Below are 19,507 nucleotides of genomic sequence, written 5' to 3'. Positions count from 1 at the left end.
GGCAGCAGCACAATGTAGTACATAATAAAAGAGAAAAAATGTGAATTACAGTAAGTATGTATATAACATAATATACTATAAATATATATATGAAATAGTTAAAGTAAACAGAAATATTAAAAAGTTAGTGAGGTAGTATTCATGGGTTCAATGTCCATTCAGAAATCAGTTGGCAGAGGGGAAGAAACTGTTCCTGAATCACTGAGTGTGCGCCTTTAGGCTTCTGTACCTCCTTCCTGATGGTGACAATGAGAACAAGGCATGTCCTGGGTTATGGTTGGGGGGGTGGGGCATCCTTAATGATGGATGCTTCCTTTTTGAGGCATTGCTCCCTGAAGATGTCCTGGATACTACGGAGGTAGGTGCTCATGAGGGAGCTGACTGAGTTTACAACTCTCTGCAGCTTAGTTCAATCCTGTGCAGTAGCCCCCCACACCAGGCGGTGATGCAGCCAGCTAGAATACTTTACTCTGTGTATTTTTGGAGGCGTACCAAACCTTCATACCAAATAGAGAAAATACTGAGCAGCTGGAGGAACTCAGACAGGAATTCCTCCCGCAGCCCATCTATTTTTGCTGTAGAAATTCTTGATTTTCTTTTTAATCTGTAAAAGAACATTACCTTCAAGTTTGAAGATCCGAGCTCCAAGGGCATCCACAATATCCTTCAGTGCCGACTCATCAGAGACATTGAAGAAATGTTTCTCATCCGGGTGGCTTGCTATGAATTTGATCTCCTTTAGGAAGTCATTTGGATTGATTCCTCTTCGGTTGTAGTAACCAAGGACCTGGAGCAAGGAAAAAGAGGAGTTGCTTAATGAATACTTTCTGTCTCCTTCTCGCCTGAAGACTAAAATGAAAGAGGAAGATCCCCTGGAGGTTCATTTTTCAAGACAGGCAGGGACAGTTAGCTGGGAATTCAGTGGTGCGGTCCTCCTTGTCTTCAACTGATGTCATAGAGTCAAAGAGCGTAGAAAAAGGCCATTCAAATGAATTGGTTTATGCCAAGACACAAGAGCTTCTGCAGATGCTGGAAATCTTGAGCAACACATGCAAAGTGTAAGAGGAACTCAGCAGGTCAGACAGTATCTATGGAGGGGAATAAACAGTTGATGTTTTGGGCCTGGACCCTTCAGCAGGAGCCAGCTTCTTCCCCCATCCTTTCCAATCTCATCCCAAAGCATTGATTGTTTATTTCCCCCTGTAGATGCTGCCTGATAGAGTCATAGAGCACTGAAGCAGAGAAACAGACCCTTTGACCCAACTGGTCTCAGCCGATCTATGATTCTGCCTAGTCCCATCGACTCACACCTAGATCATAGCCCTCCATACCCTCCCATTCATGTACTTATCTAGACTTCTCTTAAATGTTAAAATCAAACCCATCCATATCCATGACTTCCACTGGCACTCATGCCACCCTCTTAGTGAAGAAGTTCTCCCTGAGGTTCCTCTTAAATATTTCACCTTTCACCGATGACTCTAGTACTATTCTCAGCTAACCTCAATGGAAAAAAAAACCTTTCCATATCATCATGGTTCTGCACCTCTTTATCAAATATCCTTTCATTATCCTACACTCTTTCCTATTCATGCTTCCTCTATAACTCAGATCTTCAAGTCCTGGCAACATCCCTGTAACGATCTGCTGAGCTCTGCAGTTTGCGTGTGTCGGTCCATGCCGAACGAATTGCCCATCCAAGCCAATCCTGGGCTATGACTGGGGAAGGTGTCATATTGTCAACACATTCCAGGATTAACCCTTCATAAAATGCTGGAGGAACTTTGCAGGTTAGGCAGCATCTATGGAGCGGAATAAACGATATTTTGGGCTGAGACTCTTCATCAGGATGGGAAAGGAAGTAGGAGGAAACCCGGATAAGAAGGTGCAGGGAAGGGAAGAAATACTTCGGCAGGTGATAGTTGAAGCCAGGTAAGCGGGAAAGTTGGGTGGGTGGGGAAAGGGGAGGGATGAAGTAAGAAACTGGGAGGTGTTGGGTGGAAGAGGTAAACGGCTGAAGAAGGAGGAACATGATAGGAAAGAAGAGAGGACCATGGGAGAAAAGGAAGGAGGGGAACCCAAAGGATTATGATAGGTAGATGAAGAGAAGAGAAGGAGTGAGAGGGGAGCCAGATAGGGAAATAGAAAAGGACAGAAGGGAAGGAATGAGAAATTTCTGAAGTTAAAGAAATCGATGTTCATGCCATCAAGTTAGAGGCTTCCCAGATGTAATATGAGGTGTTGCTCACCCAACCTGAGTGTGGCCTCATCATGACAATAGGGCAGGCCATGGACCGACATGTGGGAATGGGAATGGGAAGTTGAATTGAAATGGGTGGCTACCGGGGAAATCCCGCCTTTCATGACGGACAGATTGAAGGGCTCCCTCAGGAGCACAGTAGATGACCCTGACAGACTCACAGGTGAAGTAAGCCCTTCCTGATTATGGTCCAATTGAATGTCACATGACACAATGATAGTCCCTGTCCCACAAGGAAGTTTGGCAAGACCATTTCAGAGAGTGGATAATGCGCTACGTGGATCACCTACCGCAATGGCGTATCTCGTGATGTTGTCACGCTCGGCATCCTCAATCACTTGTTTCAGGTGGGGGCTGTCATGGGACTCACCATCGGTTATGACAATCATCACTTTCTTGGCCTCTGGTCTCGCACCCCTCCTGACACTGAATGCCTCAGAGCTGCGAGAGAGATAAACAGGAACACTCTTTAAACAGGCCAGGCGAGATGTTAAATCACAACACCGACTGTTTCCATGGCTTTAAGCAGATTCCTCTTCCCTGCCTTTGATCCCTTGCGGTGTTGCCATTCCAATTGACAGCACTACCATCACCTACTCTACATAAACTAAGGTCTTCCAATATTCAGCTTCCTGCAGTACAACCTGGTCCCATCTATCATCTGCCAACTTGTGTCCCTTTCACTTGCCCCACATTCTTATCCTGGTTTCTACCCCCTTCCATTCTAGTTCTGATGAAGGGGCGTTGCTCAAAGCATCATCTGTTTATTCCCCTCCATAGATGCTGCCAGATTCCACCAGTATTCCATGTGTTGCTCTGAAGTTCCAGTATCTGCAGAATCCCTTGTGTTTATTTCAAGTTGCATGCCTTGATTTTAAATTTCCTGTGTTTGTTTTGCCTCTAGTTTACACCAGACTGGGATCACTGCCTGCCTCCAATTCTGACCATTTGCACTTTGCGATTTTAACCACCCCTCCAATTCTGGCCATTTCTTCAGCTCTATCTTTCATTCTTTGAACTCTCTGTCTTATCAGCTCCCCCTCCGCCTCTCTCTATCCTCAGTAAATAAATTGTCCACTACAGGAAGTGTTGGATACAGCCCAGTCCATCCCAGGAAAAGCCCTGCTCACATTTGAGCACATTTGCAAAGAGCGCTGTGACAAGCAAGCAGCAGCAATCATCAAAGAACCCAACCATCCAGGCCATGCTCTCTTCTCACTGCTACTAAGTACAGAAAACTTAGGTCTCACGCCATCAGGTTCAGGAACAGTTATTACCCTCCTGAACCAGTGTGGATAACTTCACTCAACACAACTCTGAATTGATTCTATGACCTATGGACTCTCAATATGTTGAGAAATGTTCTCAGTATATTCCTGGTTACACAATTTGTCACCTTTTGCACATTGGTTGTTTGGCAGTCTTTGTTTATGTACTGTATTTCTTTATTTTCTTGGAAATACCTGCAAGAAAATTATTCTCATGGTAATACTCTATATGGCAACATATATGTACTTTCATAATTCACTTACTTTGACTTCTTTGGCCAAACTTCTACTTATTGGTTCCAACAACTCTTTTGGAACATTCCTATGAAGTGCAAAGTTTTACTCTGTTGGAGGTGCTATATCAATGTAATTGTTGTTGTCCTGGCCAGCGTTCTTTCTCCAACCTGCCAGTGGCTGTACTTCATTTGGAGTTTTAGGAGATTTTATATGTCATCAAAGACCTGAGCAAATTTCTACAGATGTATTGCGGAGAGTGTTCTGACTGGTTGCATCATCGTCATCTGGTCTTCAAGTGCCAATGCAAAGGATCAGAGGGTTGTAAACTCATCCAGCTTCATCAATGGCACCAGCCTCCCTGTCATTGAGGATACATTCAAAATGCGATGTCTCAAAGAGGTGGCATTCATCATGAAAGGACTTCACCATCCGGGGCATGCCATCTTTTCATTACTACCATCAGGGAAGAAGTACAGGAGCCTGAAGATGCACATTCAGAGCTTTAGGAGAAGCTCCATCCCTTCCACATCAGATTTCCGAATGGTCCAGGAACCCATGAAGATGACCTTAATCTTTCTGCTTCTGCAGACTATCCAATTCAAGGTTTGACGTTTTGCTTTTCTGCACACCACGGCTGTAACACGTGGTTATTTGGTTTACTGTCACCTTCCTGTCAGCTTGAACCAGTCTGGCCATTCTCCTCTGACCTCTCACATTAACAAGGCATTTTTGCCAACAATACTACCGCTCACTGGATGTTTTCTGTTTTTTTGCATCATTCTCTGTAAACTACAGGGACTCTTGTGCATGAAAATCCCAGGAGATTATTAGTTTTTGAGATACTCAAGCCACCCTTTCTGGCACCAGCAATCATTCCACAGCCAAAGTCACTTAGGTCACATTTCTTCCCCATTCTGATGTTTGGTCTGAACAACAGCTGAACCTCTTGACCATTCATGCATGTTTTTATTCATTGAGTTGCTGCCACAGGATTGGCTGATTAGATATTTGCATTAATGAACAGGAGTGCAGAAGTACCTAATGAAATGGTTACTGATTTGTATATTTGAAGATATGACCTGATATGAGACACAACAATAAAGGTTAAATAGGAAAAACGACTCTCAAACCGGTCATTTTGACCATTGATTATGAGATCGCCAAAGAATTTGCAAGTTTAGCGTTAGTGAAAATGCTTGCAGTGAACTTTGGGAGTGTTTGCAATCCTGTGGTCGGGACATGTGTAGTACAGTTGCTGCTCTCAGCACTGTGGAATTTTTGAGGAAAGTGCAGATACACGCAGGTTTACATTCGATCAAACCTCATAGTTCTCTCACTCGAACAATCTGCCCGTTCAGTGCCCAAATCCAGCAGAGAGATGATGGTTGGGCCTCTCGAATTGTCTTTGGGTTCCCCTGGTCAAGGAAGGTTGTGCAGGAACTTTGAGGAGAAGTGTGTAGAGAGCAGCTAATGTCTACCTCTAAATGCCTACAACACGTGTGAAAGTGTAAGAGTCACAAAATGCAGGAACTCAGCACGTATCTATGCAGAGGAATAAAATCCTCAGGTTCTCCTTAAATATTTCACCTTTTACCCTTAAGACCTTTAGTTCTAGCCTCACCCAACCCAACAGGAAAAAGCTTGAAGAAACGCCTGAGTAAAGTCCTGAAGAAGGGTTTTGGCTCAAATCGTCGATTGTATACACTTTTCCATAGCTGTTGCCTGAACAACTGAGTTCCTCCAGCATTTTGTGTGTGTTGCTTTGCCTGATTGCATTTACCTTCTCTATATTCCTCATCATTTTGTATACCTCCAGCAAATCTTTCCTCAATCTTCTACACTTCATAGAATAAATCCTAACCTTATTCAACCTCTCCCTATAACCATTTTCCTCTCCACATTCCTGCAGGTTTTATCACTCACCTACATGCTGGGCTAATTACCCTTTGGGATGTGGTAGAAAAGTGAAGCATTGGGAAGATACCCATTTGGTGACATGGTGTACGTGCCAGCTCCACACAGATAGTGGCGGAGGATGGGATTGAACCTAGGCTGTAGCAACTCTACCACTGTGCCATTGTAGAAGGTTGTCAAATGTCCTAAATGGCATTGTAGCAAAATCAGAGAGAGCGCTAGAGTCATAAGAGTACTTCAGCACAGAAACAGGCCCTTTGGCCCATCTAGTCCATGTCAAACTATTAATCTGCCTAGTCCCATTGACCTGCACTCTGACCATAACTCTCCATACACCTCCCATCCATGTACCTATCCAAACTTGGATGAAATGTTGCAATCAAACCCGTATCCACCACTTACACTGGAAGCTCATTCCACACTCTCTCCACCCTCTAAGTGAAGAAGTTCCCCCTCATGTTCCTTTAAACATTTCACCTTTCACACCTAACCCACAAACTCTAGATGATTGAACAAAGGGTTGCTATAGCTTTTTAGACATGCTTGGTTATGTGACAATTATCATCAACCTGAGAGCATATCACCACACCACCCTGGTAAGGTGGTGGGTAACACCAAATCAGGACTTTCATGGTCAGCTTCTGGGGAGTGTTGTAAACAGAAGGACCTAGGACTACAAGAACACAGTTCTCTGAAAGTTGCATCGCAGGCAGAAAGAGTGGTGAGGAAGGCATTTGGCATGCTGGCCTTCTTCAGCCAGGGCACTGAGTGTTGCCATTACTGTATAATGTACAGTAATAACAGTTGTACAGTTCTGTGCAAAAGTCTTAGGCACCCTAGATTTTTTTAATATGGTTTCAAGCCTCCACAGTGCCCTGATCTCAACATCATCGAGGCTGTCTGGGATTACCTGGAGGGACAGACACAAGCGAGACAGCCAAAGTCTGAAGAAGAACTGCAGCAAGTTCTCCAAGATGCTTGCAACAACCTACCAGCTGATTTTCTTATAAAACTTCACAACAGAGCACTGAAGAGAATTGATGCTGTTTTAAAGGAAAAGAGCAGTCTTGCCGAATATTGATGTGATTTAGTTTTTCACAGTTTACTGCTATTTATAGTACCTAAAATAAGCATTCAACTCCCCACCCCCCCCGGAAGTTTTCTTGTTTTACAACATTGAATCACTGCGGATTTAATTGGGAGTTTTTGACACTGATCAATAGAAAAAGACTCTTTCATTTCAAAGTGAAAACAGATCTCTACAAAGTGATCTAAATTAATTACAAATATAAAACACAAAATATTTGATTGCATAAGTATTCACCTCCAAGTCAGTATTTAGTAGATGCACCTTTGGCAGCAATTACTGCCTTGAGTCTGTGTGGATAGGTCTGTATCAGCTTTGCACATCTGAACACTGCAATTTTTCCCCATTCTTCTTTACAAAACTGCTCACATTGTGTCATATTGCATGGGGATTGTGAATGAACAGCCCTTTTCAAGTCCAGCCACAAATTCTCAATTGGATTGAGGTCTGGACTCTGACTCGGCCACTCTGGGACAATAAATTTGTTTTTGTTTTATTTATGCTTGGGGTTATTGTCTTGCTGGAAAACAAATCTTCTCCCAAGTCGCCGTTCTCATGCAGACTGCATCAGGTTTTCTTCCAGGATTTCCCTGTATTTTGCTGCATTTATTTTACCCTCTACCTTCACAAGCCTTCCAGGGCCTGCTGCAGTGAAGCATCCCCACAGCATGATGCAGTCATCATGATGCAGCCACCACCATGCTTCATAGTAGGGATGGTGTGTTTTTGATGATGTGCGGTGTATGGCTTACGCCAAACATAGTGTTTAGTCTGATGGCCAAAAAGCTCAATTTTGGTTTTATCAAATCATAGAACCTTCTTCCAGCTGACTTCAGAGTCTCCCACATGCCTTCTGGCAAACTCTAGCCGAGATTTCAAGCAAGTTTTTTTCAACAGTATCTTTCTCTTTGCCACTCTCCCATAAAGCTGAGACTGGTGAAGCACCTGGGCAACAGTTTTAGAGCAGGGATTCCCATGGCATAAGAAAGGTTGGGAACCACTGGTTTAGAGGGATTTTGCTCCTTCATGATATCCAGAAGGATAGCCAGTCATGCCAGGAAACATATAGCCTCGTGGCCAGCAGTGCTATGGACGCCATCTCCTTTCTGTATCTGGCGATGTAGTAGTTAAGCTGATAGACTAGTAAAAGGCCATTATGCCAAGACATGAGTTTGATTTTTACCATGCCAGCTGGGGAATTCAAATAAAAATCTGGAATTAATGTCAGCCTTAATAATGGTAAACATTAATCTATGGAATTGTTGTAAATACTCAGCTGGTTCATTAACCTCCTCCAGGGGAGAAAATCTGTTGCCCTAATCTGGTCTGGTCCCAATGTGACTTCAACATGTCTGACTCAAGTTTGTCATCAAGTTCAGGTGAAACTCAGACTCCTGAACCAGCCTGAATAACCTTGCTCACCACAACACTGAACTGATTCCACAACCTATGGACTCACTTTCAAGGACTCTACAACTCATGTTCTTAGTATTTTATATTTATTCTTATTATCATTTGTTGTTTATTTTTGCATTTGCAGTTTGTCTTAATTTGCAGATTGGTTGCTTTGTGTATAATTTTCCTTGGTTCTATTGTATTTCTTTGTGCTACTGTGAACGCCTGCAAGAAGGTGAACTTCTGGGTGGTGTGTTGTGATGTATAGTGTACTTTGACAATAAATTTTCATTGAACTTTGAATTCTTACTTGTTTCTTTGGTTCTGAGGGAATTAAGGGTGGACAATAAATACTGGTGTTTCCATCTCTCACGAACAAATGTGAATAAAATTAAATTGACCAGCAATGTAGTTGGAATTTGAACTCCCAATTTCCATCTCTGATTCATTAATACTGAAATCTAACCATTATGCTACATTCAAAAAATAGGGAGTAAATATTTTAGGGGCAAAGAAAATGGAAGTGATTGAGAGATAGAACTTCTCTAGCACTCTGGGCTTCAGATTCAGATTCAGATCCAGATTAGCTTAACATCACATACACCAAGATTCAATGCAATTTTTTGCTGGTGTGAAGCTCACACAGTAAACAGTGTAACAATTTCAAAGCTAACAATTAGAAAAATCTTCTAAACTCCAATTAGCTGGCTGGAACATGCTTAATACGAGGAGGCATAATCTTAAGGTGATTGGAGGATGAGAGATGACTTGATAGAGGTGTATATGGTGATAAGAGGCATAGATCGAATGGACTTTTTCCCAGGGCAGATATGGATAATACATGGGGCCATAATTTAAGGTGATTGGAGGTAAGTATGGGGGTGGGGAATGTCAGAAGTAGCTTTCTTTACAATGAGAGTGGTGAGAGTGAGGAATACGCTGCCAGGGGTAGTGGTAGAAGCAGATACATTAGGGACGGAGACAGGTGGAGTTAAGATAGCGGTAAAAGGTGACTCCTTTGCTTGCATCTTCAGAAACAGCTCTATTTCCATCTTTAATATCTCTATTTTTCCCTTACAGGGTTCTTTTGAAGACCCTGACCTGGAGTTACATGTTGACTTCATTTCTTTGCGGGAATGGGACCCATTCATAGGGTTTCAGGACTGGCTGTTGTTCGGCATGCCAAGGGTTCGGCCTGAGAGTCCGGCTCAGATTTGGAAGCCTAAGATCGCGGGGCTCTGGAGACGGGCAGATCGAGGGTTGGTGTCACGGCAGGAGACCCGTGTGTCATTGGGGGAGTCAGAAAATCTTCTGCTGTGTGCCCGAAGACCCAAGATCTTCGTGATTTTCAGGCACAGAGCTTGAGGAAAGCGACGTAACAGGGATTTAACACCGTAGACCAGCGATTTGTTTGTTACGTCTCCCCACTTGCTGGGGAAATGGAGACACCTCCCTCTCCCTTATTAGGGAGAGAGAAAACCTGTGGTATGTCGAATGCTGGTGTGAAACGCGGAGTCTTTGGGGTAACTGCAAGTCTGTGTCTTTGCTATTGCCTTGCTCACACTTGAGTGCGATGCTTGCTTTTTTTGCTGGTGGGGGGAGAGGGGATTGTTGTTTGCTGCCGCTTATGTGTGGGGGGGAGCTGGAGGGGGACTTTGGGGTTCTCACATTTAGCTGTCATTCATTCTTTGGGGCACTTCTGTTTTTGTGGATGTTTGCAAAGAAAAAGCAATTCAGGATGTATATTGTATATATTTCTCTGACATTAAATTGGACCTTTGAAGCTTTGAACCTCTGACTTTTAAGAAACACTTATATAGGCACATGGATGATAGAAAAATGGAAGGCTGTGTAAGAGGGAAGTGTTAGATTGATTGTATGGTATAATACTGTGCAAAAATCTTAGCTACGGCTCCTAAGACTTCTGCTTAGTGCTGTATCTACTAAATGCTTACCAACATTAACAAAAACTTAAGACTCACTGTTTCAAGGGCAAATAAAGAGAAGATGGAGATGGATGTCCTTCCACTGCATGTTTCAAATCTAATCAAAAGTAACCCTCACAGGAAATGATATTAAAAACAGTACTGTGCAAAAGCCTTAGGCATTCTAGCTATATACTGTATACGTGCCTAAGACTTTTGCAGAGTACTGTAGATTAAAAGGTTGGCACAACAAGGTCTGTGTTTTTCCGTGATGCTCTGTGTTCTATGGAACATTAAATACCTTTCAAATGTGTTCTTTGCAGTGTCTCATGTAGAAATGTTTGCCTTCACCCTTGCATTAGGAATAGGTTGCAAAGGGAGCTATCCAGTATAAGTAAAATGGAAGGACTACTTGACACTAGGAGCTATCACTAGACAGGTTATAGGGTTAGTATGGTTCCTGCCATTGAATTGTAACCATCTGCTCTTGAAGTAGGTAGAAGGTATACAGTAGCTAGTTCCCTGTTACCGTGCGATCTCGATGCCATGAGCCGTGTTGGTCTCTGTCCCTCCTCGCTGGTCGATGTTCCGTGCAGCTTTGACCACATCTGTAACAGACTTGTAGTCCCTCAGCTCAAACTCGTGAACTGCCGTCTCCCCGTATTGAACGATTCCCAGCTGCGGAGCAAAGACACCAGGGATAAAAGCACTGTGCATTCCACCCAACATTAAGATGGCTTTTTGCCCTCTGCCATCAGATTTCTGAATGAATCATGAACACATAAACACTACCCTTTTCATTATTTATTTTGTTATTTATAGTAATATTTTAGTCTTACACCACATTTCTGAAACAAAACAAAACAAAAAAAAATCACATCTGTTAGTGATCATAATCCCGATTCTGATTCTGACAATGCGAACAGTTCGGGATGCACGCTCCAGGAGGAATGTGGCAGCGTTAGAGAGATTTGAGATTAGTGAGGGAGATTAAAGATTCACCAGGATGTTGCTCAGAATGGAGGGTTTATTTTCACTGCAATGAAAGAGGCCAAGGGAGGGTTATGAGAAGTGGTTTGAAGTGTTTACAGTGCACTGCCTGAGTGACTGATGAGTCCTTCCATGTCTGTTGCTACTTACCACAGACGTGTTGTCTCCAGTTAATGACTCTCCTTCCATTCCCTCCACTCACAATTTACTCACCCTACTGTTTTGGACTCCCTCCATCGAATTTCCCCTGAAATGCCTCTGCTCTAAGGCAGAAGCCCCTAGATGTGTGAGGGGTTGACATGGCAACAAGTGACAAGCCCCACTGTATGGACGAGTCAAACTCCAATTTATTACAAGAGAAAGGAGCAGCCCTTAGTGCTACTCACCCGTATTTGGCCAGGTCCAATGTAAAACTTCTTCAGAATGTTTATCAGGAAATTCTGGACTTCATACCAAGGATAAATGCTATTGGAACCATCCAAAACTATCACAATGTCCATGTACGTCTCGCAACCTGTGGGAAAGAAGCAACTGAAGTTCAAGGTCATGCTGTCTGTTGCCTCTCTAAACTGCAAATGCAGGCCAGTCATACAAAACACTGGCTAGACCACAACTACTGGCAGCTGCTCCCACATGAAGCTGCAATCAACTCGATGGGCTGAGTGGCATCCAATTAGTGACTAGAGCATTGCGCCCAACTTTGGACACACACTATAGGAAGGAGGTTAAGATCCCACAGCGGGTGTGTAAAAGGTTTATTAGAATGGTTTTTGGCATGCAGGATTTCAGATAAACATCAGACCATAGGCACAGTCTGAATGAAGCTTCTCCTGGAAGCAATGCACCTGCTCCAGTTATGCACCACCCTCTGTGAGAGAGTTTCCCCTCACATCCTTTTACATCTTCACCCTCATTCTTTAATGTTTGCTGTCCAGTTTTTGATTCTTTTTCATTGGGATAAAGATCGTGTGCAACCTCTGTACCATTATCCCTGAGTTGTCTGTCTTTCTTTTTGAATTATCGAGTACAGGAGTTGGGATGTTATGTTGAAGTTGCTATTGAGGTCTAATTTGGAGTATTGTGTGCAGTTTTGGTCACCTGCCTACAGGAAAGATGTAAATGAGATTTAAAGAATATGGAGAAAACTTACAAGGAGATTGCTGGAACTGGAAGTCCTGAGCTATAAGGAAAGACTGGATAGGTTAGAACCTTATTCCCTAGAATGTAGAAGATTGAGGGGAGATTTGATAGAGGTATACAAAAGTATGAGGGGTAAAGATAGAATAAATGCAAGGAGGCTTTTTCCACTGAGGTTGGATGAGATTACAACCAGAGGTCACGGGTTAAGGGTGAGAGGTGAAATGTTAAGGGAACCATGAGGGAAAACTTCTTCACTCAGAGGGTGGTGAAAGTGTGGAATGAGCAAGTGGCAGATGTGATTTTGATTTCCATGTTTAAGAGGAGTTTGGAGAGTTATATGGATGGGAGGGCTGTGGCGGGCTCTGTTATGGGTGCAGGTCAATAGAACTAGGCAATTTAAATGGTTCAGCATGGACTCTATGGGTTGAAGGGCCTGTAGTTTTCTAAGACTGTACAAACTCCTTTTGGACAGTGGATGGAATTGAATCCTGGTTGCTGGTGCTATAAAGTGTTACGCTAACTGCTATGCATTCATGTCTTTGCAGTAAAGAAAGATGGGAGGACTCGGTCAACAGTTTGGCTCACAGTTTCAGATTACAGATTAAAGTTCCAGGTGAATGGGTGACAGAAACACAAGAGATTCTACAGATGCCGGAAATCCAAAGCAACACACACAAAAACTCGAGGAACTCAGCAGGTCAGGTAGAATCCATGGAAATGAATAAGTCGTCAATGTTTCAGACCAAGAACCTTCTTCAGGACCGGACAAAAAAGGGGAAGATGCCAGAATAAAAAGGTGGGGGCAGGAAGGGAGGGGTGAAGCCAGGTGGGTAGGAAAGATAAAGGGTTGGAGAGGAAGGAATCTGATAGGAGAGGAGAGTGGAAAATAGGAGAAAGGGAAGGAGGAAGGGCACCGGGGGAGTTGATAGGCAGGTGAGAAGAGGCAAGAGACCCAGAGTGGGGAATAGAAGAACAGTGGAGGGGGAGAGAATAATCTTTACCAGAAGGAGAAATCGATATTCATGCCATCAGGTTTGAGGCTACCCGGATGGAATATAAGGTGTTGCTCTTCCACCCTGAGGGTGGCCACATCATGGCACAAACAGAGGCCTTGGACTGGCATATTGGAATGGGAATGAGGATTGGAATTAAAATGTTTGGCCATCGGGAAGTTCTGCTTTTGGCGGATGGAGCAGAGGTGCTTGACAAAGTCGTTCCCCAATTTACACTGGGTGTCACCAATGCAGAGGAGTCTGTATATTAATTGAGAGCATCGGATACAATAGATGACCCCAGCAGGTTCTCAGGTGAAGCGTTGCCTCATCTGGAAGGACTGTATGGGGCCCTGAATGGAGGTGAGGGAGGAGGTGCCCACAAAGACTTACTGTACATTCCCAAACCAAAAGCTGTGGATGAACCGGGAGGTACGTTGTCTGCTGAAAGCTAGATCTGTGGCATTCAAGTCTGGTGACCCAGGCCTATTCCAGAAAACCAGGTATGATTTGCAGAGGACTATTTCGAGGGTGAAGAGACAATTTCGAATGAGGTTGGAGGCAACATCTGGCAGGGTTTGCAAATCATTATTTCCTACAAAGTGAAACCCAATAACATGAATGGCAGCAATGCTTCACTACCAGATGAACTTAATGCCTTCTATGCCCGCATTGAAAGGGAGAACACAACTACAGCTCTGAAGATCCCTGCTGCACCTGATGATCCTGTGATCTCTGTCCCAGAGGCTGATGTTAGGCTGTCTTTAAAGAGAGTGAACCCTTGCAAGGCGGAAGGTCCCGATGGAGTACCTGGTAAGACTCTGAAAACCTGTGCCAACCAACTAGCAGGTGTATTCAAGGACATTTTCAACCTCTCATTGCTTTGGGCGTAAGTTCCCACTTGCTTCAAAAAGGCAACTATTATACCAATGCCTAAGAAGAATAATGTGGGTTGCCTTAATGACTATCGCTTGGTAGCACTCACATCGACAGTGATGAAATGCTTTGAGAGGTTGGTCATGACTAGACTGAACTCCTGCCTCAGCAAAGACCTGGACCCTTTGCAATTTGCCTATCACAATAGGTCAACGGCAGACGCAATCTCAATGGCTCTCCACACGGCTTTAGACCACCTGGACAACACAAACACCTACGTCAGGATGCTGTTCATTGACTATAGCACAGCATTTAATACCATAATTCCCACAATCCTGACTGAGAAGTTGCAGAACCTGGGTCTCTATACCTCCCTTTGCATTTGGATCCTCGACTTCCAAACTGGAAGACCACAGACTGTGTGGATTGGTGATAGCATATCCTCCTCACTGACGATCAACACTGGCGCACCTCATGGGTGTGTGCTTAGCCCACTGCTCTACTCTCTGTATACCCATGACTGTGTGGCTAGGCATAGCTCAAATACCATCTATAAATTTGCTGACAATACAACCATTGTTGGTAGAATCTCAGGTGGTGATGTGAGGGTGTACAGGAGTGAGATACGCCAACTAGTGGAGTGGTGTCGCAACAACAACCTGGCACTTAATGTCAGTAAGACAAAAGAGCTTATTGTGAACTTCAGGAAGGGTAAGACGAAGGAACACATACCAATCCTCATAGTGGGATCAGAAGTGGAGAAAGTGAGCAGCTTCAAGTTTCTGGGTGTCAAGATCTCCAAGGATCTACCTGGTCCCAACATATCGATGTAGTTATAAAGAAGGCAAGACAGCGGCTATACTTTATTAGGAGTTTGAAGAGATTTGGTATGTCAACAAATACACTCAAAAACTTCTATAGATGTACCATGGAGAGCATTCTGACAGGCTGCATCACTGTCTGGTATGGAGGGGCTACTGCACAGGACCAAAAGAAGCTGGAGAAGGTTGTAAATCTAGTCAGCTCCATCTTGGGTTCTAGCCTACAAAGTACACAGGACATCTTCAGGGAGCAGTGTCTCAGAAAGGCAGCATCCGTTATTAAAGACCTCCAGCACCCAAGGGATGCCCTTTTCTCACTGTTATCATCAGACAGAAGGTACAGAAGCCTGAAGGCACACACTCAGTGATTCAGGAACAGCTTCTTCCCCTCAGCCATCCAATTCCTAAATGGACATTGAACCCTTAGACACTACCACACTTTTTAAAAAATACACAGTATATCTGTTTTTGCATGTTTTTAAAATCTATTCAATATACATATACTGTAATTTATTTATTTATTTATTTATTATCATTTCTCTTCTGTATTATGTATTGCATTGAACTGCTGCTAAGTTAACAAATTTCATGTCAAATGCCGGTGATAATAAGCCTGATCCTGAGGTGAATGGGAAGGTGTAGTACTTTGGCCGCTTGCAGGGATAAGTGCCGGGAGGGAGAGTAGTAGGGAGGGTGGCACGATAGGAGTGAAAAAGCCTTTTCTACTCAGAGAGTAGATAGATTGTGGAACTCAGTGCCTGCAAGGCCAATGTAAACCAATCAACTTCTAGTAGATCTTGGACAGATACTTGAGAGGGAATAAGTTACAGGACAATGGGGGAAGTGGAGGGGAGTAGCTCATAGCCCACACAGATCTAAAAGGCTGAAGGGCTCCTTCACTGTCACAGCCCTTCTATGATTCTACAAGTATTTGTATTCTTCCCCTCCATCTGGGAGAGCATTAGGCCAGACACCACATTGCCTTAAGCACTAAAAACAGGGCTGGAACGCGATGGGGATGGTTATCGTACGCTGGATGGCGGGTGCAAAGGCCCGTGCACTTTTGAAGTTGGAGCTGATCTTGCAGCAGATGCCGGTGCTGTAGTAGGAGCTTCCACACTCGTGAGACCAGAGCGGCCCGCAGGTCTGTGGAGAAAGCAGAAACCAAGGACAAGGTTGTTATGTTTTGTAACTTCAAAACATTAAACTATTCAAATGAAGACAAGGGGGTCCGAAATGTTCTACTTTCAGTGAGGCGCGCACGTATCATGTGGTGGCGTGATGACATGTGCAATTCACGTACTTAAACATATAACCCATAATTAATTATTTTAACTGAACAAGAATACTTAATCAACCAATATATACACTATACGAGATTACTCAAATATTACTAAAATATTAAATATGGAACAATAGTTAGCACCTAGTTTAGAGCACTGACACTTTATACAAAGACACCATCTTCCAGCCTCATCACTGTTGCTAATGGTAGCATTGAATTTGCGGCAAATCTCATGGACGCTCATGAAAGTAACTGAATGCCCCACATCTAGCTTCCAGGACCCCCCCTGATGTTAATCAATCCACACTGGTGTCCCTGGTTTCAGTTGCCAACCGATCAGGCTTATGGAATTCACTTCCTAAACCTTCCCACAACACACACACACTCTCACTCTCTCTCTATCTCTCCCCTTTTTCTCACACACATTTAGTTGCTCTCCCTTTCTCATATTCACTCTCTCTTTCTCACTCATTTCTCTATCGTTCTTACACACTCACTCTTTCTCTTGCACATGTTCTTTTCCTTCCTCTGTCATGCACTCACTCTTTCTTTCACACACCCACTCTCACTCACACACACTCTTCCTCTGTCTGTTGCATTCTCACTCTCTTTCTCTCTCCTTTCTCTTTCTTCTTTGAGAAGGTCCTTAATACCAGCAACTCTGACCAAGTTGTCAAACACTTGCTACAAAGCCTCCTTACATAGCTTATTTGAATACACTCCTATGAAGCACTTTGGCGAATTTATTGCTCTCTCAAAGGCACTATATAAATGCATTTTCCCCTCCCCCTCCTACTTTCTAATCTCTTACTATCTTTCCTTTCAGTTAGTCCTGATGAAGGGTCTCGGCCCAAAACATCAACAGTGCTTCTCCCTATAGATGCTGCCTGGCCTGCTGCATTCCACCAGCATTTTGTGTGTGTTGCTTATATAAGTGCAAGTTGTAACTTTGTCAAATAACTGTAGTGAAAACCTTTGAACGTAAAATTAAAGTATTCTTCTTCAATAACCAAGCAATTAATTCAAATTCAGTAAATGAGAACAAGAGAAGGTGACGGACAATGATAATGTCTTCATGAGTGTCTGCAAGATATTGGGTGTATGGCCTTCGTTTTTAATGGGAGCTTGCTTCCAGAACTTCTGTGAATGTTGGGTCAGAGCCAATTCCAAAGTCTTTCCTCATCATTTCCATCTCTGAAATTAAACACATGACAGAGGTTGTGAGCCTCGTGGGAAAGATGGCTGACCCCAGCCAGCCTCCTTCACGAGACTGCTGCTGAATGCAAACAATCCTAGACCTCAATTTAATTACCAGTATCACACGAGACCATGAACTGCTCTTTTGGCCTCTGCTCAGATATTTAGGATCTTCCAGAGACAGTGCATCATTGGAACCTTATTGCCAAAAATATGTATATATTGTATTTACAGCTAAGATGCCTAAAACTTTTGCACAGTACTGCATATTGGTTAGAATAGGTAGGTGGCTGGGAAACAGAAACATAAGAATATTTAGACAACAACACACACAAAATGCTGGTGGAACACAGCAGGCCAGGCAGCATCTATAGGAGAAGCACTGTCGATGTTTCGGGCTGAGACCCTTTGTCAGGGCTAACCGAAGGTTAGAATATAGGTAAAAATAATATAGGAATAAAGGTAAGAATATTTAGCTTTGTATTAGCTCAGTAGTATTAAGTGTTATTTGGTAACTGGAAAGACATAAAATATTGCACTGTGCAAAAGTCTTAGTCACCCTAGCTATGAACATGTGCCTAAGACTTTTATACAGTACAGTACTGCAGAAGATCTTTCCTGCTTATCTAACCTGTCAATAACTAAATGCTATATCCTTATGACTGGTGTATCATTGAATTAATGTTTATGTAGTTGCCATTTCCCCACATTGCATCCCATAACTTTGATCACTCATGTAGTCATCTCATTGAAAATTTCTTTTGTTTGCATGAGTAGCTGCCTCATTTTGGTGACGTCTGCGGCGTTGAAAGAATTAAAAGTAGAATATTCTGATAGGGGTCTCTGTTGTGGAATTAGAGTGGGAAGGGGACAGGGAGAGGGGGGGATCATGGTTGGGAAAAGGGGAAGGGAGAGGGGAGAGAGTGGGAAGCACCAGAGGGACATGTTGTAATGATCAATAAACCAATTGTTTGGAATCAAATGATCCAGTCTGGTGTCTCAGGGCTGGGTCTGTCTACACCTGTGTCACCCCAGGAACTCCTTCTCTACCACCTGTCCCACACCGTTCCCGCAGTGCTCCACCCATGCCATTCTGAACATTCTTTGTTCCTCCCTGATTTACAACCTTGCTTTCTGCTCCTCGTTGACAAATACAGTACTGTGCAAATGTCTCAGGCACCCTAGCTATAAATATGTGCCTAAAACTTTTGCACAGTAATGTAAACGAACAAGTGATGTGGATGATAAATCTATCTGAGATTGTTTCTCATTCCATCCTCCATGAGGGGCGTGGGGCACGACATTGCAACCTCTCTCATTCTTGCTCCGAAAATCAAAATACTGCAGATGCTGGGAACCTGAAATAAAAATAGAAATTGCTGCACACACTCAGCAGGTCAGCCAGCCTCTGTGGAAAGAAACTGAGCTAACATTTCAGGTTGTTCTTTTTTTTTTAAAAAAACTGAGGACTGGGTGGGTCATCAACTTAATTCTTTCTCTTTATTCCTTCGAATGTAGAAGATTGAGGGGAGATTTGATTGAGGTATACCAGATTATGAGGAGTATAGATAGGGCAAATGCAAAAAGGTTTTTTCCACTATTGTCGGGTGGGACTACAACCAGAGGTAATGTGCTAAAGGTGAAAAGTGAAAAGTTTAAGGAAAACATGAGGGGAAACTTCTTCGCTCAGAGGGTGGTGAGAATGTGGAACCAGCTGCCAGCATAAGTGGTGCATGCAAACTCGATTTCAACACTTAAGAGAAGTTTGGATAGGTACATGGATGGTAGGGCTTTGAATCTCATGCAGGTAGATGGAAGGAGGCAGTTTAAATAGTTTCAGCATGGACTAGATGGGCCGAAGGGCCTGTTTCTGTGCTGTACTTTTCTATGACTCCATGACTATCTACGGATGACACCTGACCTGATGAGCACTTGCTGATTTTGTTTCCCAAATTCCGAAGTTTTCCTGGAATCACATTTCCAGTGAAGGAAAACCAGTAGAGTGGAAGCAGAAGGCATTTCTGCCGAGAGATTTTATTCAGAGGCAACCTTTGGGAATCCCTTTTGGATGAACAATTACATGAAACTGCATTCAGCGACTGAAACTGTCTCTCAGTGAG

General features: G+C 43.4%; 1 protein-coding gene across 2 annotated transcripts in view; it reads right to left on the bottom strand.

The window, feature by feature from the left end:
- Window positions 1–19,507, bottom strand: part of itga11a (integrin, alpha 11a) — a 195,205-nt gene that overhangs the window by 98,673 nt on the left and 77,025 nt on the right. For both annotated transcript variants that reach the window (XM_073032614.1, XM_073032615.1), the window contains 5 exons: window positions 15,937–16,051; window positions 11,463–11,590; window positions 10,616–10,764; window positions 2,551–2,701; window positions 622–787 (listed from right to left, as the gene is read on the bottom strand). In XM_073032614.1, the coding sequence (XP_072888715.1) occupies window positions 622–787; window positions 2,551–2,701; window positions 10,616–10,764; window positions 11,463–11,590; window positions 15,937–16,051 (709 nt within the window). The remainder of the gene's footprint in view (window positions 1–621; window positions 788–2,550; window positions 2,702–10,615; window positions 10,765–11,462; window positions 11,591–15,936; window positions 16,052–19,507) is intronic.

Source organism: Hemitrygon akajei, chromosome 30 (genome assembly GCF_048418815.1).
Source record: "Hemitrygon akajei chromosome 30, sHemAka1.3, whole genome shotgun sequence".
In the NCBI taxonomy this organism is placed as follows: domain Eukaryota; kingdom Metazoa; phylum Chordata; class Chondrichthyes; order Myliobatiformes; family Dasyatidae; genus Hemitrygon; species Hemitrygon akajei.
This window is presented reverse-complemented; position numbering and strand designations above follow the sequence as displayed.